Source organism: Vulpes vulpes, chromosome 2 (assembly GCF_048418805.1).
Source record: "Vulpes vulpes isolate BD-2025 chromosome 2, VulVul3, whole genome shotgun sequence".
NCBI classification, from domain to species: Eukaryota; Metazoa; Chordata; class Mammalia; order Carnivora; family Canidae; genus Vulpes; species Vulpes vulpes.
The window spans coordinates 104,007,449-104,021,658 of record NC_132781.1 but is presented as its reverse complement, the minus strand read 5'-3'; the positions used below and the strand labels follow the sequence as shown (position 1 = coordinate 104,021,658).

General features: G+C 36.8%; 1 protein-coding gene across 1 annotated transcript in view; it reads left to right on the top strand.

Moving 5' to 3' along the window:
• The window catches only part of MRC1 (mannose receptor C-type 1), a 94,710-nt gene that overhangs the window by 50,574 nt on the left and 29,926 nt on the right, over positions 1-14,210 (top strand). Inside the window, exons 10-16 of the mRNA XM_026015900.2 lie at positions 1,273-1,388; positions 3,884-4,032; positions 5,854-6,053; positions 8,871-8,998; positions 9,487-9,574; positions 11,912-12,056; positions 13,584-13,625. Coding sequence (XP_025871685.2) covers positions 1,273-1,388; positions 3,884-4,032; positions 5,854-6,053; positions 8,871-8,998; positions 9,487-9,574; positions 11,912-12,056; positions 13,584-13,625 — 868 coding nt within the window. The remainder of the gene's footprint in view (positions 1-1,272; positions 1,389-3,883; positions 4,033-5,853; positions 6,054-8,870; positions 8,999-9,486; positions 9,575-11,911; positions 12,057-13,583; positions 13,626-14,210) is intronic.

The following is a 14,210-nucleotide window of genomic DNA, read 5'->3' as shown; positions in this document are numbered from 1 at the left end:
GTCATAGTCATACATGACCCGTATTGCAGAAATATTTCAGTTGTGCATTTTACTTACCTGAGTGCCGAGGAATTTCTCTTTTTGTAAACCAAGATTTATTTTATGATTTGGCTGTGGATTCTAATACAACGTGAACAATGACAAGTTGGGACCAGCACCCATCTCTGACACATAATCACTATTTTTAACTGAAGAATTTTTTTTCCTGTACCTAGAAGCCCAGGCAGATGACAAGAATCTGCCACTGCTTGGTTCTGTGAATATAGTTTTCTCACTCTACTTTCCTGGAGGGGCTCCCCTTAGTGGGTGTCATCTTTTAAAAAAAATCATTTATTTGAGAGAGAGAGAGAGGAAGAGAGCGCTCAAGTGGGTGGGGGGAAGGGCAGAGGGAGAGAGAATTCTCAAGAAGACTCCCCACGAGTGCAGAACCCAACACAGGGCTTGATCCCAGGGCCCTGAGATCATGGCTTGAGCTGAAATTAGGAGTCAGCCACTTATCTGACTGAGCCACCGAGGCACCCCAGTCAGTATGATCTTTATGTAAGGACTTCAGTCCCATTTCCCTGCCTCAGGTGGGCTGATAGCCAAATACCCTCATTTATATGGACATTTAGTACCCCTACCCTGAGACCCTAGGACCCTAGTCAAGGTCTGGTACATGACAGGACGACTACAGTCTCAGCTTGAGCATTTCCCATTCTACCATTTTAGTTTTCTATATGTTTTTGGTTCCTTACGGTTTCCTCATGCATGGATTTTTTTTTTTATTGTTATGTTTTTATTTAGCATTTCTGTGTGTTTGAAGTATGGGAGAAGAACCATGCAGAATCATGTTGCCATAAGTGTGATAATTATTCTCCTAGGACCAGATGATACAGCTTTACAGTAACTACCTACTTTTAGCTTCAGTAGGCAACTAGGCTTGCTACTCAAATTATTTCATGTGGTTACTTATTCTAACACTGAAATCTTCACCATTCTGTTCAGGATCCTCAGTAAGCATTTCAAAAATCACTTTTGTTAGAAGATGTAACAGGAGTAGAGAGAGTAAATGTCCTGCCTCTAGTTTTGTGGCATAATTTGTCCTAAGAGGAACAATGTACTACTGTTTTCTTTATTCATATAAATATTTTTCATTGCATTTCAAATTTTCCAGATTTGTGTTCTCCACATACTCCTATTATTTATCAATTTATGTTTCATGGTAGAGGAATTACTGAAATAATATTATTTAATCAGTATCCATGATAATCTGCTTGATAACATTAACAGGGCTGGAAAAGACATGGTTTTTACTGCTATTTGATTGGACACACACTTTCAACATTTACAGAAGCTAACCAAACCTGTATAAATGAGAAGGCTTACTTAACAACTATTGAAGACAGGTATGCAACTACTTTAATTTTATTTGAACGTATGTCAAATAATGAAATGTTTTCAGAGAAGCCTAAATATCAACATGCTCTAAATTTCTGGAAGTTACATGTGATCTATCCTGAGGTATGGCTTGCAAAAGTAGGAGCATTAAAAAAAATCATATTCTTATTTGAATTATTCACTTGTAAATACTATAAAGTATTTTGCTTCTTTTAGAACTATAAAGCAATATTCAGGACAATTTATTAATATCCTAGTAAACATAGTTTGTGGATCTGACTTTTTTCTGATCTAGTATATGTCAAATTTTTTAAGGCAAGGAAACTGAGTAAAACTTATTAGTTCAAAAAATGCTGCTTTCTATCTTACCACTATCTGCACCAAAAAAGGTGATAGAGATTTAATGAATATTTTATTATTCCCTTATATCCTTCTGTGCTTTCTTTTTTTCTTTGCTATGCTTGCTAGACTGTTAGGTCCAGAAAAATAACATAGCCATAGAGGATATTTTATATAACTTTTGACTTCTAGCATCCCAACCATCTTTGAGGTTTTAGTTTTTATTTATCTTGCCCATAATCTTTACAAAGCACTGGATTAGGCACTGAAGAAACTTAAAAGAAATTTTAAAATGTACATTTGATTTGTAATAAAAAGATAAAAACAGGTTGTGTTTTAATACAAGAAGTTATATCCATTGGCCTTTTAAGGCACACCCAATAAAATGTAGAGAATGCTATTGATATTTAAAAAAATTCTTTGATAAAAACAAAAAAAAGATATAGAATTTGTATAGTCTTTGTAAAAGAGCTTGTATTTCAACCATATTCTTTTTTTCATGTGCAATTAAATACCTAATATATTGTTGCATACTCATATAATGCTAATGCCTGAAAATCTGAACATAGATCCTTTTTATCTTATGACAAGATGAACTTTACATCTTTAAGTACTATGGGAATATATTCTGAACTGCATTGTAATTGATCTTTTGGTTTATCAGAGCAGAGATTCCCTATATTTTATATTTTGGGTTTGTTTTCCTTTGTGTTTTCTATGATATTTATATTCAGGAGCTCCCTAACTCTGTGGTTAAATTTGATTTCTAGACATTTGAGAAAAATTGAGTTTAGGACTTTTACATTTTTTTGTTTTTTTAATGTAGGGAATGAAATTACTCAGATTAGGGTCATATAAATGTTCTGTTATGGTAACCTCCACATTTCCGTCTCTGCTCTCTCTGGAGCCATCACCTTTCTTCATTCCTGGAAACTTTGAGCTTCACTTTTCTTTTCTTTTCTTTTTTTTTTTTTTTAAAGATTTTCTTTATTCATGAGAGACACCGAAAGAGAGAGAGAGAGAGAGAGGCAGAGAGAGAAGCAGGCTCCATGCAGGGAGCCTGATGTGGGATTCAATCCCAGGACTCCAGGATCACACCCTGGGCTGAAGGCAGGCGCTAAGCCACTGAGCCACCCAGGGATCCCTTCACTTTTCTTTTGCTCCAAAGATTTTTGCCCACGTTTCTGGTTCATTGTGTAATGTTTGTCATTGAAGACAAACTTTGGTTGCTTTACTAACCAAATTGTGTCATTACCAGATTATGTCAAATACGTGGTGGATAAGATCCAAAGGGAGAGAAAATGGGGAAATTTGTGACTCTGCTCCCAGTTCTTTCTAGACTTTGAATCTCTGCTTCTCTGTTTTTCTCAATAATTTCCTCTTTTGTTTCAGACCTGAGATAAGAGAATAAAATTGAAGGGGAAATCCGCACAGATTTTTCCATCTGTATCATCCTTGATAATGTTACAGCCTCACGATTTACTTAACTAAGAACTGTATAGAGCATTTGAAATATTTGAAAAGTGGACTAATTTTTTTAAACAATGTATGTCAAAGAGGCTATAGAACTCTTTATAGCTAAAGAACTAATTTTTTTAAACAATGTATTTCAAAGAGGCTAAAGAACTACTTTGCATTTTCAGAATTCTCTTACATTTTGAGGATGGGCATAGGGACTGGTGAGGAATAGGAATAAATGGTTTGTATATATATGAATGATTTTATTCACTCAGCCCTATGCTATTTTCCCTCATTTCCTTATTAGAAATTTGTGTTATTTATTTATTTATTTATTTATTTATTTATTTATTCTTAAAGATTTATTTATTTATTTATTTGACAGAGGGAGAGAGAGCATGAGCACAAACAGGGAGAGCAGCAGGCAGAGGGAGAGGGAGAAGCAGGCTCCCTGATGAGCAGAAATCCAGCTGTGGGGCTCTATCCCAGGACCCTGAGATCATGACCTGAGTGGAAGGCAGACACATAACCGATCAAGCCACTTAGGCACCTCAAGTTTGCATAATCTAAATGACATATCAACATGACACACTATGTTTGAATTACCAACTAAATCATTAACTCAAACATACAATTGAGATACTTTTCATGTGGCTAATTAGAAAAATTCACATTTCTAAAATTTATTTAAATTTTTTTTTTAAAGATACGAACAAGCTTTTCTGACTAGTCTGGTTGGATTGAGGCCTGAAAGATATTTTTGGACAGGACTTTCAGATGTTCAAAACAAAGGGACCTTTCAGTGGACCATTGAGGAAAAGGTTCTGTTCACCCACTGGAATTCAGATATGCCAGGTATGTTCAGTACTTGGGGCTGCGGTTTTCATTCAACCTCCAAGTCGATTGGGCAAAGCTTATTATCCTTCCATGTGCCTTTCCAGATAGACTGTGTGCACTAATTATGCTTTCAGCATTTTATATTTCATTCTCTGTTTCTTTCTCATTTTCTAATTCGTTTACAGTGGTGTAAAAACAGGGAAGGAAAAACTACTGGTTGTCTGGTATGACCTTGTTTGAAAAATATTTAGGAAATCCTAAATGGCCACAGATGTTCCAAATGGTTAACTTATTTCTGTAACCTTAAAATTATATTAAAGGGATTTAAACTTTTCAGTGCAGCGATGAATGGAACTATTCTTGTGCTTCAGTGGTGGGGCAAGGAATTGTGCTTACATGGGACTCATTATTCTACTGTCTTGTATGTACTGCCCTTAGCCTTTTATATATCCTGGATTTTATTTTATCCTTATAAGAAACCTGCAAGGTAAATTTAAGTATCTTTATTTTAAAGATGTGGAAACTAGAATTCAGAAAATTTATGTGACTAGAAATATTGCAAGCATGGATTTAGACTAGCCTATGTAATTCCCAGATCGGTACTACTTGCACTAATACTGCCATGACTCCCAATCAATTTTGATTTGCCTTCCCTGGGAAGTAGTTTTGGAAATAGCCTCTGAAAGATTGTTTGCCTTCTTTATACATTGCTATAGCATGTGACATTATTCAGTGTAACACCGCCCAGAAATTCCACATCCTTTATAGCAAATGTTTCACTGTGTCTGGGCTAAAAGCTAAAGCAAGACCCTTAGCTTAAGTTCATGAATTTGCTATATGGCCTAATAAGTCCTAATCTTTTTTTAAAAATTTTTATTTATTTATCCATGAGAGACACAGAGAGTCAGAGGGAGAAGCAGGCTCCCTGCAGGGGGCCCCATGCGGGACTCCATCCTGTATTTTCACGGGTGTTGCTCATTCAGCAGGGGGACTCGAGAGATTCATCTTGGAATGTGCCGGAAATAAAAATGGATGAAATCAGAGCCATGGAGAAGGAGAGATCTTAGAGAAAATGTTTTGGAAAAGATATGCCTCCCCAGAACTTTGAGAGTTACCTCTAAAAGCTTGAAGTCCATTAAAAGAATAGCAATAAAAGATTATCTCATTCTAGCAGCAAAGACTCATGCTGTTTTCAATGTTCCATCTTAATGAATTACTATTTGGAAATAATCACAACTGTAAAACAGATTTATTTTATTTTATGTGCCTTTTTATCCACTAAAGCTGGCCCTCATTACAACTCTGTGAGGTAGGTAGGGATATTTGCCTTTTAAGGTGAGAAAACCATTTCAACATAGTTACATTATCTATGAATAACTAAAATCTCTCGCTCAGTTGTATTTCATTTTGAAGTGTGCGAAGAATTTCTGTTTTGAGAGACCTATGGAAAAAGAGGGTCTTAAAACAATCCTTAAATAACTTACCTTAAACCACTATTTTTACCATGATGGTAAATTTCATCATACCAAAATTATTGTATCATTAAATATCTATATGCAGGGCACCTTGCCAGATGTTAGAAATACAAAATGTTATCAAAACCTTGACATATGATATCAAAGTTCTGCTCAGGGATTTAGGCCACAGAAATAAAAGGTAAATAGCAGTTCAAAATAGTGTAAATGAATTGCAAAATGCTGCTGGATTTCTCACCTATATGTTGTCTTCACATGCAGACTTTACCACATCGTTTGACACTCGGGTTTGCACTCTCTTCTGTGAGCGTGGTCTACCGTTAATAGCACCTGTTAAGTGAATTCTGTTATGTATTTAATACAGGCCGAAAAACAGGATGCGTTGCCATGAGAACTGGAGTTGCAGGGGGCTTGTGGGATGTTTTGAGATGTGAAGAAAAGGCTAAATTTGTGTGCAAACACTGGGCAGAAGGAGTAACTCGCCCGCCGGAGCCCACAACAACCCCTGAACCCAAGTGTCCAGAGGATTGGGGCACCAACAGTAAAACAAGCTTGTGTTTCAAGGTGAGTATCAATTGCTAAGATAATAAAGAATCATGTGAGGAATTCAAACAGGACCAAAAACCACAGTGCTCAGGCTCTACCCGTGAAAATTCTAATTTTATTAATTTGGAAAGGGAGCTGGGCTTCAGTTTTTAAAAAAGCTCTCCTTGAGTGCATGTCAATGACCAATTGCATTTCAGCTAACAAACCCAACTCACAGAAGCTTTCTTCACGTGCTTTGCCTTCATCACCCTCACTCTGTGTCTCCTTGCTCCCAGGCTTCCTTGCCCTAGTCTGAGCTCTCACCTGTCTGCATCTCAAATGAAAATTTCTGTTTCACTTCATGTGATCCCACTGCATCTCATTATCCCTGTTCTTAGAGCCCAAGCTTTTAGGTAAGTGCACTGATAATGCCAAATGGACATTTTAGAGGTAATGGTCCATTTTTCTGGTTTAGTGCCTGGTTGTTACACCTGATGGGATGTGAAGGCATTCCGTGCCCTTTCGATGACAATTTGATATTCTGCTATCATTTTATCCATTCCAAGTTCACACCATCCATTTTCTACTTAGGGAGTCAAGTTGACTAAAATGAATGAGATAAAAACTTCAGTGAATTATGCATTTGTGTCTTTTTTTTTCACTCTTTCATCCTTTCTTGAGAAAATTAGACTTAGTCAAATACAGAAAAGTGTTTATCTACTGCTTAATGATACTATTCTCTAATGTCCCACTCTCAGGACCTCTTTTACTTAGTCCCTTGAGTGGCATATGGCCATGGCATGCCTTGGTACACACTTAGGCAAGGCTAAGGGGAAACCTTGAATTACTAACATATATCAGAATGAGGCTGTTTAGTCTTCTGGAACTCATGGGGCATGACTAGTTGGGTTAGCCACTCCCACTACTAGCCATGGAGACTGCTAACCTGTTCAGTCCAGTCTGGGCTAAATGCATAATTTGCCTAGAAGGGATCATTTGGGGCCAAGATAGAAGAGGATTTTGTAAATGAGTTAATTGAAGATGAACAGAAAGCAAATCGGGTGTTTATTGTGGCATCTGGAAACTTTTGAATTAAGTACACAAAGGCCAATTTCATCCTATACATGGCCATTCACTGGAGGGTGGTAGGCTGTGGAGATTTGTTGCAGGATTTTGAGAAAAGTGGTGGAATTTTTCAGAGCTGGGAAGTGAACAAGGGTTCTGGTAGAGATGTTATCCAGATGGATATTCAACAAATTAGAATATGTGCTTCGTTAGAAAATTATATGGCCTTAGAGGTGCTTAGGTAGGGTTTGTTTGGAAATATATGGACCATCTTTGTACATATGAAGATATAGAAGTTATTAATAAAATTTAGGTAATAGTAAATTTATTTAAGAAAATCTTAGGGTGCCTGGGTGGCTCAGTGGTTGAGCGTCTGCCTTCAGCTCAGGTCATGATCCTGGGGTCCTGAGATTGAGTCCTGCATTAGGCTCCCTGCAGGGAGCCTGCTTCTCCTTCTGTTTGTGTCTCTGCCTCACTCTCTGTATCTCTCATGAATAAATAAGTAAAATCTTTAAGAAAAAACAAAATACTATATATATCACAGTTGAGCAGGTTGAGGTGCTCACAGGAATCTTGGGAGTTATTGATGTGGAAAGTTGCTCAGGGTAGTTTTTGTCTAGATAGCTCAAGTTAGGGTCAGGGTGAAGATTGCCTTGAGTTATGTGGTGACAGCTGGGCAGCCATAGTCAGTTGGGAGCAAATCCTATTTCCCACAGGCCTATGATGGTAGGGACCATGACTCATGAGAAACAATGGAAACAATGAATGAAAATTAGAAAAGTTGGGGTATACAATGGACTCCTATAATATTTGCATACAGACAGGTATTTCCCAGTCTGGGATTCCATTTCACTGTAGGCTTCTGGATAATAGGAGATATTCCCTAATTTATTAATATGATCTATTAAATTTAGTTTAGCTCATAACCTTTTTAGATGCTTTACCAAATACATGTCTTTTGTGGCATGTGCTTTAAAAGTTGTTAAAACAGGCAATGATAAGAAAAAAAAAGACAAGACCATTGTAAAGGACACCAGCTACAGAGTATTGGAATACTGCCAGGTTATTCATTGTTTAAGCTAAACAGGATAACAAACTGTGGTACATTTTTTGTTGTTTTTGAAGTTTTCCTTATTTGTGTTTTGCTATTTCTCAAAAGTTTTTGGGGGCACCTGGGTGGCTAAGTCAGTTAAGTGTCTGACTCTTGATTTTGGACTAGGTCATGATCTCAGGGTCATGAGATCAAGCCTTGAGTCAGGATCCAGGCTGAGTGTGGAGTCTGCTTAAAATTCTCTTTCTTCCTCTCACTCTGCCCCTCCACTCCCCCTGCTTGCACAAGCTTTCTCTCTCTCTCTCATCCTCTCTCAAAAAAAAAAAAAAAAAAAAAAAGAGAGAGAGATTGAGAGACAAAAGTTTTTCTTTCTTTCCCATCTCAGTGCTGCTTTCTACACCTAACCAAATTAAGCCTGTCTTCTACAGTGAGCTGTATGCTTTCCCATATTTTTGAAACTCCTTTTTTTTTTTTGAAACTTCTAAGATTTTAATCTAATTTCTCTTGTGCCATAACACGCTTTTATTTTTTAAGGTTTTTCTCAACAAAATCATCTTACACATTTTGTTACCCAAATACTTACTTCTAAATTGATTTTCAACCAAGAGAATTACATTGTTTTGCACCATAGAGGTGTCTTATTTCTCTAAAGTGAAATCTCATCAAAAGTAAATAATTAATTCTCTTGATTTGGTAAGCAATGAAGTGAAAAATAACTTTTGAAACTATATCATCTTTAGCTATTTGCAAAAGGAAAACATGAGAAGAAAACATGGTTTGAATCTCGAGATTTTTGTAGAGCTCTGGGTGGTGATCTAGCTAGTATCAATAATAAAGAAGAACAGCAAGCAATATGGCGATTAATAACGTAAGTGTCTTTTCTATATAATACTCCTTTCTTTTACCTATCTGGTGCTAATGATGTTGAGAAAATTCTTATATTTCTGAAATTTTTGGCTCATAATGCTACTTTGAGTGCCTATACTGTATACCAAATCCATAGGACCTTTTTGATCTGGTTTCACTTCCAAATGCTTTAATTTTGTAGGTATAAATCCTGTGACAAATTGCTCTATAAAAGTACCAGACACTCAATACATGTTATTAAATCAATAAATGAATATCTTTCAGTGCTTTATAATTAAATATTCTCAATCGGTGACTCCTTTTCAATATATTTATGAGGTGTACCAAATTGCACAGCAATTGCATAATGCTTTTATTTATTCATTGAATCCTTTCCCTGTATACTAATTTAAGTTTGGAAGGTAGTTTTAAAATTTGATTAGCTCTTCTAGGTAACTAGACTTGTTTTATCCAATAGTATAAGCTCTCTTGGTGTCTTGTAAATTACAGGGCTAGTGGAAGCTACCATGAACTGTTTTGGTTGGGATTGACATATGGCAGTCCTTCAGAGGGCTTTACTTGGAGTGATGGTTCTCCTGTGAGTAATTTAATTATATACCATTTTCTTAGTTTATCATGTATTTATTTTCATGCTATCCTATGGCTTAATCCAAGTTTTTCATAAAACAGATTATTATTGATAACTAGAAACATTTTTCTACGCAGAAGTAAATGCTATTTTGGATCTTTATTCTGCTCCTGCCTTAATATGGTTTTCCTGTTCACCCAAGGTTATAAGCATAGTGGACTGGATGAAAAAAAATTAGAAAACTCATTTTGCTAGTTTAAATAAAATAATGTTTTCATTCTATCATGCAAAATTTTGTGCGAGTAGTTCAACTTCTTAAAAATTGAGTTTCAAACAAGTGTTGGCGAGGATGTAGAGAAAAAGGACCCTTGTGCACCACTGATGGGAATACAAACTAATATAGCCACCATGAAAAACAGTATGGAGGTCCCTCAAAAAGTTAAAATTGAATTTCCATGTAATCTAGTAATTGCACTACTGGGTATTTACAACAAAAATATAGAAACTCTAATTCAAAGGGTACATACACCCCTGTGATTATTGCAGCATTATTTACAATAGCTAAACTATGGAAGCAGCCCAAGTGTCCATTGATAGATGAATGGCTAAAGAAGATGTGGGGTGTAAATTACTATATATAAAGGAATATTATTCAGCCATGAAAGGAATGAAAATTTGCCATTTGCAACAACATAGATGGAGCTAGCAAGCATAAGCTAAGTAAAATAAGCCAGTCAGTCATACAATACTGTATGATTGCAGTCATATGTGGAATTTAAGAAACAAAACAAATGAGTAAAGGAAAAAAAGAGAGACAAACCAAGAAACAGACTCTTGACTATAGAGGAAAAACTGGTGGTCACCAGAGGGAGGAGGGTGGGAAGATGTGTAAAAGAGGTAAAGGGGATGTAGAGTACACTTACCATGATGAGTGCTGAGTAATGTGTAGAATTGTTGAATCACTACATTGTACACCTGAAACTAATATAACCCTGTATGTTAATTATACTGGAATTAAAATTTAAAACTTCATATGAAAAATTGAGTGTTTACAGCCTTTTATAGACCAGGAGATCTGGGAACAAATTTCAAGAATCCATTAGTAAGGACTAGGCCTTGTCAGCCTTCCCCATTCTTGGGAATGGAGAAGTGAGAGGCTAGGACACATGCTGGCAGCATTTAGTGTTCCAGTCATCCCAGGAAGTGATTTTGTGTAATTTCAGTTCTACCTCCTCTTATAAACCATCAGCAATTTTTCAAGGCACTGAAGTAAAGTGATTTAATTCATAGCTCCATTGACACTTGGATTTCATATTGATATTTTTGGAAAATGCTTCATCTAAAACTCTCTTGTCTCTGATTCCACACTGAAAACTGCAAAGGGAACCTGAACCCATCCCCTTCATTGATTTTCACTGTTAATTTAGGTGAAGTGTGGTAGCTTTGTTAGGAGTATTTCATAAGTCCTTTTCTTTTATAAGAAGAACTAATTGTACTTCTCTTTTTTTTTTAATTTTTTTTAATTGTACTTCTCTATCCTGCCTATCTAAAAAGAGAAAGTTTCCAACATCACAGTGGAATACTATCCCTTAAGCAGTAGGGATATGACAGATTTAGGGATTCCCAATACTGAGAAGTGGGGCTTTTTTGGCTAAGTTTTCCCTATATATATAAATCCCACTTTTTAAAAAATTTTTATTTATTTATGATAGTCACACAGAGAGAGAGAGAGGCAGAGACATAGGCAGAGGGAGAAGCAGGCTCCATGCACCGGGAGCCCGATGTGGGATTCGATCCCGGGTCTCCAGGATCGCGCCCTGGGCCAAAGGCAGGCGCTAAACCGCTGCACCACCCAGGGATCCCTAAATCCCACTTTTGAAGCCCTGGATCCATTTTATTAATAAGACCACAGAAAAAATTTTTTTTAAAGATTTTATTCATTTATTCGTGAGCGAGAGAGAGAGAGAGAGAGGCAGAGACACAAGCAGAGGGAGAAGCAGGCTCCATGCAGGGAGCCTGATGTGGGACTCGATCCTGGGTCTCCAGGATCATCCCTTGGGCCGAAAGCAGGTGCCAAACTGCTGAGCCACCCAGGGATCCCCAAACCACAGAAAATTTTATAATAATTAATAGCATATTCTATTCAACTTTGAAACTTTCTATGTAATGGGTGCTATTTCTTTCCTACCCGTTTTCATCAACCTTGCTTTCAAAACAAAGTACTGCAAAAAAAAAGTAAACGGATTTTAAAAATGTTAATATACCTTTCTTTTCCTGTTTGGATAAATGATAGGCAGTGGCCTGATATAAATGATTAATGGTTACAATGTAATGTCTCTAACATAGGTTTCATATGAAAATTGGGCTTATGGAGAACCTAACAATTATCAAAATGTTGAATACTGTGGTGAGTTGAAAGGTGACTCTGGTATGTCCTGGAATGATATAAACTGTGAACATCTTAACAACTGGATATGCCAGATACAAAAAGGTATGATAACTGTGCTTTATTTTATCCTAGATTGGAGAACTAACCTCCTGATATCCTAATATTTTCCCTTTATTAGAAGAACCAAATAAACAAAATAACAAAATAAGGGAACTGGCAGGGTCCATCAATTCACAGGATAAGAATGAAGTCACTGAGTACAGATAAATGTTCCAAAGGAACAGGAGATCAAAAGGCCACCCGGGAATCCTGGACAAGAGTCACGTCCTCTAAAAGAGTTCCCACGAGCTGTGATTCTGGCTCACGTTCTACAGGGGTAGGAGTGGGTGTAATGCAAATACCATTTCTTTTGGGGATATTTACCCCCTGACCTATGTCAGCCATCCAGTAGGTGAAAATTTCCCAAATATTCTAAATATTGATTTCTTAAATAAATGTTCAGCACAAAGCACAAGCACCATTTAGAGGCGCTTGGTACTACTACACCCACCATGCTATTGGTGGTCAAAAAATATCACTGCATGCTATCAGTTATGATCTGGGACTCAGAAAGTTCCACATATCCAAGTCAGGCATTGAAGTCAGAGGATCCAGGTTCTTATGTTCAGATAAAGGAATAAACAGATCTTCCCTGGAACCACACTATACATAATTTTCCTCCTTTGTAAACAGTTAAGTGGAACCACATTGCCCTCTGCTGTTGGGGACCTTGGCTACTGTCCCAACGCCACTGCTTAGATAGAGACACAACCGTGTTGCTCTCCCACTGTCTGTCTGCTTATTTTCCCTACTTCTGCATAGATTAGTGTTTTCAAAGTTTTTCAAATGGAGGAATAAATGGTGACCAGTTTTTCTTTAGAGGTCTCCTAACTCCGAATGACTAGTTTCTTTGTGTATTGTTAGTAGCTCTATTCTTAACAGATGTTAAATACATTAAGTCAAGCTGGGTAACCTGAGTCCTTTTATCAGGTTCCAACAAAGTCCAGATATATCATTAACTACTTGGACAGAAAGTTCATTTAACTTTTAGTAAAATATACATTTAATAAAAATGAGATTATTTTGAAGAAAACATTTTATAAACAAATAGTTCATCTTTAATGGTTTCAAATAATAAAATTTTAAGTAATTTCACAGCTAATTATCATCTATTGGGTACCTTCTATATACCAATAGCACACATATTTTACCCTACCTCTCTACACATACTACTAACTCCTTTTTGCAGTTGAAAGAATTGAAGGTAGGCAATTTAAGCCCTAGTCTGGGATTTGAACCTAGGCTTTCTGAATCCAAAACTTGTGTTCCTTTTTTTTCTTTATATGACACTATTTGTTGGGCCTGAAAAGTTTCTTCCAATTTCTGGTGGCTGTTACTTACCTAATTCTCCTGTCTTTCATTCTCTAACTCTACGACATGGTAAGAGAATTAGGGAGTGGAAGAGGAGGAGACAGAGAGAGCAGTTATATTTTTAGCTATTTTGACCCAATGAAAATAGTAAAATTAGAAGGACATGTGATTGCAGAAGTTCCAGCATACTTTATGATTTGATTTTCTTTTGTTTTCCAGGAAAAACACCAAAACCTGAGCCAACGCCAGCTCCTCAAGACAGTAGGTGTTTTCATATTTTGTGAACTCCATATCGGTAGCCTTTTTTTCTTCTCTTTCCTTTCTCTGTGAGACATACCTAACCTGGGAAGAGCAGAGTTCTTAATATCTTTGAGAATCTTGTGGAAGTCTGGATCTTTTCCTTTAGATGCTCACATGCACAAACACAAGGAGTTTTAATACAGTATCTCAAGGGCACTTGAATCAAATCCAAGGGGCTGGATCTCCTCTTCAGTACTGTGTTAGTTTCCAATGGTTCCTGTAACAAATTACCACAAACCCCGTGGCTTAAAGCAACACACACTTATTCAGAAATGTGAACTCTGTTTCACTGGGTCAAAATTGGCAGGATCATGCTTCCTCCTGAGGCTCTAAGGGAGAATCTGATTCCTTGCCTTTATTAACTTCTAGAACTTCATTTCTTGCACTTGTTAGTTGGTGGCTCCCTTCTCCATCTTGCAAAACCAGCACTGTAGCATCTTGCTTCATTTATCACATTCTATTCTTCTTCTGTAGTCAGATCTCCCTCTTTAAGGATATTTGTGATTATATTAGGGCCCGCTGGATAATCTAGAATAATCTCACCTC